We start from the raw sequence: 5,472 nt of genomic DNA, 5'->3' as shown, positions 1-5,472 counted from the left end.
GATTGCCCAATATGCTCTATGCTCCAATCCTACAGGTAAGTGACACATCTTCCCAAAAATCAAGCGATAAGGTGACATGCCAATGGGAGTTTTGTAGGCCGTTCGATAAGCCCACAATGCATCGTTTAGCCTTGAACTCCAATCCTTCCTTGATGGATTCACCGTCTTCTCCAAGATTTGCTTTATCTCCCGATTAGAAACTTCGGCTTGCCCATTTGTTTGAGGATGATAGGGAGTAGCCAATCTATGTTGAACTCCATACTTCCGCATCAAAGCTTCAATCGTGCGGTTGCAAAAATGAGTCCCTTGATCGCTTATCACTGCTCGCGGCACTCCATACCTTGTGAAAATATGAGACTTCAAGAACGCAGCGACCACCTTGGAGTCATTCGTTCTGGTGGCTTTCGCTTCTACCCATTTTGAGACATAGTCGACGGCGAGCAATATGTAGAGATTTCCGAATGAACTCAGAAACGGCCCCACAAAATCCATCCCCCACACATCGAATACCTCACAAAAAATCAACGGAACTTGAGGCATCTCATCTCGTTAGGAAATACTCCCGGTCAGTTGACATCTCCCACAGCTTTTGCAAAACAAGTAAGCACTTCTATTCAATGTAGGCCAGAAGAATCCTGAATCGAGCACCTTCCGAGCTGTCCTCTTTGGGCCAAAATGTCCTCCACACGCGAGAGAATGGCAGTGCAAGAGAATTTCCTGTTGTTCTGCCTCGGGAATGCATCGGCGTATAACTTGATCGGCTCAAACCTTCCACAAGTATGGCTCATCCCAGAAATAGTACTTACATTCACTCCTTAGCTTCATCCACTGTGCTTTTGTGAACAGAGGTGGAAATTGTCCAGATGTCAAATAATTGACAATATCGGCAAACCAAGGTTCGGGATCGCCCTTGACGACGACTGAACGTGCTGCTGGCTCGGATAGAAGGCTCTGTTTGGGCAAACAGACAGCCGAACAGGTCTGGATAGCATAAAGATGCTCTTCTGGGAAGGCTTCGTTGATAGGTATCTCATCTTCCTCTTGCTGGACTAAACGACTTAAATGATCAGCCACATGATTCTCCGCTCCCTTCTTGTCCCGAATCTCCCAATCAAACTCCTGCAACAAAAGAATCCATCTAATCAAGCGTGGTTTTGACTCCTTCTTTGATAGTAGAAACTTCAATGCGGCATGGTCCGTGTAGACAATTATTTTCGCCCCCAAAAGATATGAACGGAATTTTTCAAAGGCAAAAATAATTGCCAACATCTCCTTTTCTGTTGTTGCATAGTTGCATTGGGCGGGATTCAACGTCTTTGAAGCATAATAAATTACGTGGCTCTCCTTCCCCATCTTTTGTCCAAGCACCGCGCCCACAGCATGGTCACTAGCATCGCACATGAGCTCAAAAGGAAGGCTCCAGTCAGGTGGTTGCATAATCAGAGCCGTGGTTAACTTGGTTTTCAACAAGTCAAACGCCTGCTTGCAGTCGTCTGTTAGGACAAACGGAACATCATTCTGCAGCAGATGTGTCAATGGTTGCGCGATCTTTGCGAAATCCTTGATGAATCGTCTGTAAAACCCAGCGTGGCCAAGAAAACCTTGAATCTCCTTCACATTTGTAGGGTACGGCAGCTTCGCTATCAAATCCACCTTTGCCTTGTCCACTTGAATCCCTCTTTCTGAGACAACATGGCCTAAACGATGCCCTCCTTGACCATAAAATGACACTTTTCGAAATTCAAAATCAGATTCTTCTCCACACAACGTGTCAATACCTTCTCCAAGTTGTCAAGGCAGCCCTCAAACGATGCTCCATAAACTGTAAAATCGTCCATAAAGATCTCGATGCTCTTCTCGATCAAATCAGAAAAAATACGCATCATACATCTTTGGAAAGTGCCGGGTGCATTGCACAATCCAAACGGCATCCTCTTGCAAGCATATGTTCCAAACGGGCAGGTGAAGGTAGTCTTCTCTTGATATTCTTGGTTGACATGAATTTGAAAATAGCCACTATACCCATCCAAGAAGCAAAAGAATGATTGTCCAGCCAGGCGCTCCAACATCTGATCAATGAATGGTAAAGAAAAATGGTCCTTGCGAGTGGCTGCATTTAATTTTCGGTAATCGATGCACATTCGCCATCCAGTCACAAGACGCATCGGCACCAACTCATTCTTCTCGTTCTCAACCACTTGCAACCCCGACTTCTTTGGAACCATGTGAATCGGGCTCACCCACTTGCTGTTAGAGATAGGATAAATGATTCCCAAAGCGAGAAGCTTTAGAATCTCCTTAAGCACGATCTCCCTCATGTTCGGATTCAACTTCCTCTGCGGATCTCTAACAGGCTTAGCATCCGGCTCCATCAAGATGTAATGTTGACATACGTCAGGACTTATACCAGTGATGTCCGCCAATGTCCACCCAATAGCCTTCTTGTGCTTCTTAAGCACGGTGATCAACTGCTGCTCCTGGCTTGCGGTCAGATCGTTGCTAATGATGACTGGAAGAGACTGGAAGAGTATCGGCATCCCCCAAGTAGACATACTTCAGATTCTGAGGTAGAGGCTTGAGCTCCAGTTCAGGTGGCTTCTCATCGGATCTCAGTGGTCTGTCGTATGGTGTCTGTTTGGGCAAACAGACCTGGCTTCCCGAACTGACCACCTCCGGTTGTGCATGAAGAGACATGATGGCCTCCTTGACCTCTGCATCGTTCATCCCTTGAGCATCAAAATCTGTCCAACTCTTGATCATAGTGAGCTCCAACTTATCCTGCATGAATTCGGTCTCAAGAAATTCTTGGACAAGAGGGTCAATCATATCAATAGAATAAGCATTTTCAGCATCATTAGGAGTTTTCATGGCATCATCCATACTAAAAGTGTATTTCTCCCCATGATAATCCAGACAAATCATGCCATTACTAACATCTATGATCGACTTTGCAGTTCTTAAGAACGGACGACCTAAAAGGACTCCCGTTCAACCCTTAGATTGCATTCCACTCATCCTCACCACATAGAAATCGGCAGGATAAACAAAATTATTCACACTCACAAGAACATTCTCAAGCAAACCCTCGGGATAAACACAAGACCTACCGGCTAACTGAATGACTACTCTAGTATCTACCAATTCTACACCCGACAATCTATTGTAAACAGTGAGAGGCATAACATTGATAGACGCTCCTAAGTCACACATAGCATGCTCGATCCTAGTATCACCAATGTAAATGGGAAGAGAAAACATACCAGGATCTTTGCACTTGGCGGGTAACTCCTTCTTGAGTGCAGCTGAGACGTTCTCGCCCATCACAATCTTACCAGTTGCCTTGGACATTCCAGCTATGAAGTCCTTCACAAATTTCCCAAAAGGAGGGATTTTCAACGCTTGCAAGAATGGAAGATTCACTTCAAGTTTGCCAAAGATCTTCACAAAATCAATGAGTTCCTCTTCCGGCTTCTTCCTCGCCAATCTTCCTGGAAAGGGGACTGATGTTGCTACCTTGGAATCATGTAAGCTCAAAGGTTTAGGGACCTTGGTCTGTTCCTCTTCATTGGATTCAAGTGCTGCTCCTTTCCCCTTCTGCTCGGCTGTCGGCCCCTTGCTCTGTTTGGCCAAACGGGGTTGTTCTGCCTGCTGAACGACTGAATCCTTTGTGCCAACAGAACGCTCGAATTCCTCCACATGAAATTCGACTCCAGAATCTACCCGCGGTCCATCTTGAGAGTTCTGGGGTGTCGGTCCGTCCAACTCTGTACCGCTCCTCAAGGTGATCTTGTTGACATTCTCCTTAGGATTCACATGAACTTGAGATGGCAAAGCTCCATTATTTCCCTTAAGCTGATTCATGGATGTGGCGAGCTGAGACATCTGACGGGATAGTCCTTCGATTTGCACTTTCTGCTCGGCTTGAGATTGTTGAAGCTGTTGCACATTATTTTGCAGAAATTGCTGGTTGCCAATCAAATCCGCCATCATCACCTCTAGTGACTTGCCTTGCTTCTTGGAAGGATGTTGCTGAGCTTGTGGAGCTTGATACCCCGTCCTTTGATGTGGAGGACGGTAGTTTTGCTGCTGTGGCTGCTGCATTGTTGGTGGTTGCTTTGGCTCGGGATCTCTCCATCAGAAATTGGGATGGTTTCTCCATGAAGCATTGTGATTGTTCGCGTACTGGTCCCGTTTGGGCAAATGGGGCAGTGGCGCGTCACAGCTGTAAAAATTGTGGGAAGAATTTGCATGGGCTTGATACTCTTCCTCATCCCCTGTGCATTGTAAACTCGTGTGGCCTGAATTACCGCATGCTCCACATGGCTTTTCTGTCGGTTGTCCAGCGGTTGCAACCTTCTCCACCACAGTACTCAACATTCTCTCCAATTTCCCCATCCTTGCTTCGAACTTCTCCTCAAAATCTGATGAACTAGCTTGAGCAGCTTTCTTGAGCAGTTGGATGCGCGGCTCCTCATATTCCCTCGTAGCTTCCACCAAGTGTTGAATTAATCTTTTGGCTTCACTCACCGTGTTTTGGGAAAATCCCCCTCCACTTGCTGAGTTCACCAAATTCTTAGTGTCAACGGTCATCCCTTGGTAGAAATACTGCAACAAGTCACCCTTAGAAAACTTGTGGTTTGGACAACTATCTACCAATCTCCTAAATCTGGTCCAGTAGGCGCTTAACGATTCATCATACTCCTGCTTTGCACCACTGATCTCCTTCTTTAGCGCGTTCGTCTTGGTGGGAGGGAAAAAGTGCTCCAGGAATAGCCTTTTCATCTCCGCCCATGTAGTGATAGAATACGGTGGGAGACTCGCGAACCAAGAGTTCGCCTCTGCTGTCATGGTGAAGGGAAAAGCAGCTAATCTGAAGTGTTCCTCCGTTACATCAGTGGGGCGCTTCTGTACCTTACAGATCTTGATGAATTCGCTCAGTAAATTATATGGATCTTCTCCTTTCTTCCCGTAGTACTTCGGGAGAACATTAAGCAATCCAAGCTTAATCTCAATACCGGTAGCAGCTGCCGGCATTTGAATTGGGGTGGGCGGGTCATCGGCCTCGTGGCTGGAGAGGTCGCACAGCCTAGGATCGTTGACGACCATGTCATCTCCGGTGCCTTCGTCAGAACTCGAATAAACTGCCTCCTCATAAACTATTTCTGCCTCTGATTCTGGTTCTGTTTGGGCAAACAGAGCCTCGTCAGCAGCGACAGCACTGGGTTTCGCCTCGACGAACTGTTTTGTTCGAACGAATAAGTCAGGTTGCGAATCCAGCAGCTCCAGTAGCTTCCTTGCCTTAGCCTCTTTCCTTAGTTTCTTTGCGGTTTTCTCGATCTCACAATCGTAGAAGAGGTTCGGCTTTGAAGATCTGCTCATAAACAAAAGAAAAATAGATTAAAAGGGAAAAGAATTCAATTAACACTACTCCCCGACAACGGCGCCAATTTGGTGGACGTCGCCAACCACCAA

General features: G+C 46.3%; 1 protein-coding gene across 1 annotated transcript; it reads right to left on the bottom strand.

Moving 5' to 3' along the window:
- Window positions 1–2,988: 2,988 nt before the first annotated feature.
- Window positions 2,989–3,987, bottom strand: LOC130994268 (uncharacterized). The gene has a single exon (XM_057919312.1). The coding sequence runs from the start codon at window positions 3,985–3,987 to the stop codon at window positions 2,989–2,991; it is 999 nt and encodes a 332-aa protein (XP_057775295.1).
- Between the last annotated feature and the right edge of the window lie 1,485 nt (window positions 3,988–5,472).

Source organism: Salvia miltiorrhiza, chromosome 7 (genome assembly GCF_028751815.1).
Source record: "Salvia miltiorrhiza cultivar Shanhuang (shh) chromosome 7, IMPLAD_Smil_shh, whole genome shotgun sequence".
NCBI classification, from domain to species: Eukaryota; Viridiplantae; Streptophyta; class Magnoliopsida; order Lamiales; family Lamiaceae; genus Salvia; species Salvia miltiorrhiza.
The sequence above is the reverse complement of the archived record's forward strand: the minus strand, read 5'-3'. Positions and strand labels throughout refer to the sequence as shown.

What these genes read in the sequence shown, in the direction of transcription:
- LOC130994268 (XM_057919312.1), bottom strand. Translation starts at nt 3,987, where the DNA reads ATGGCGGATTTGATTGGCAACCAGCAATTTCTGCAAAATAATGTGCAA.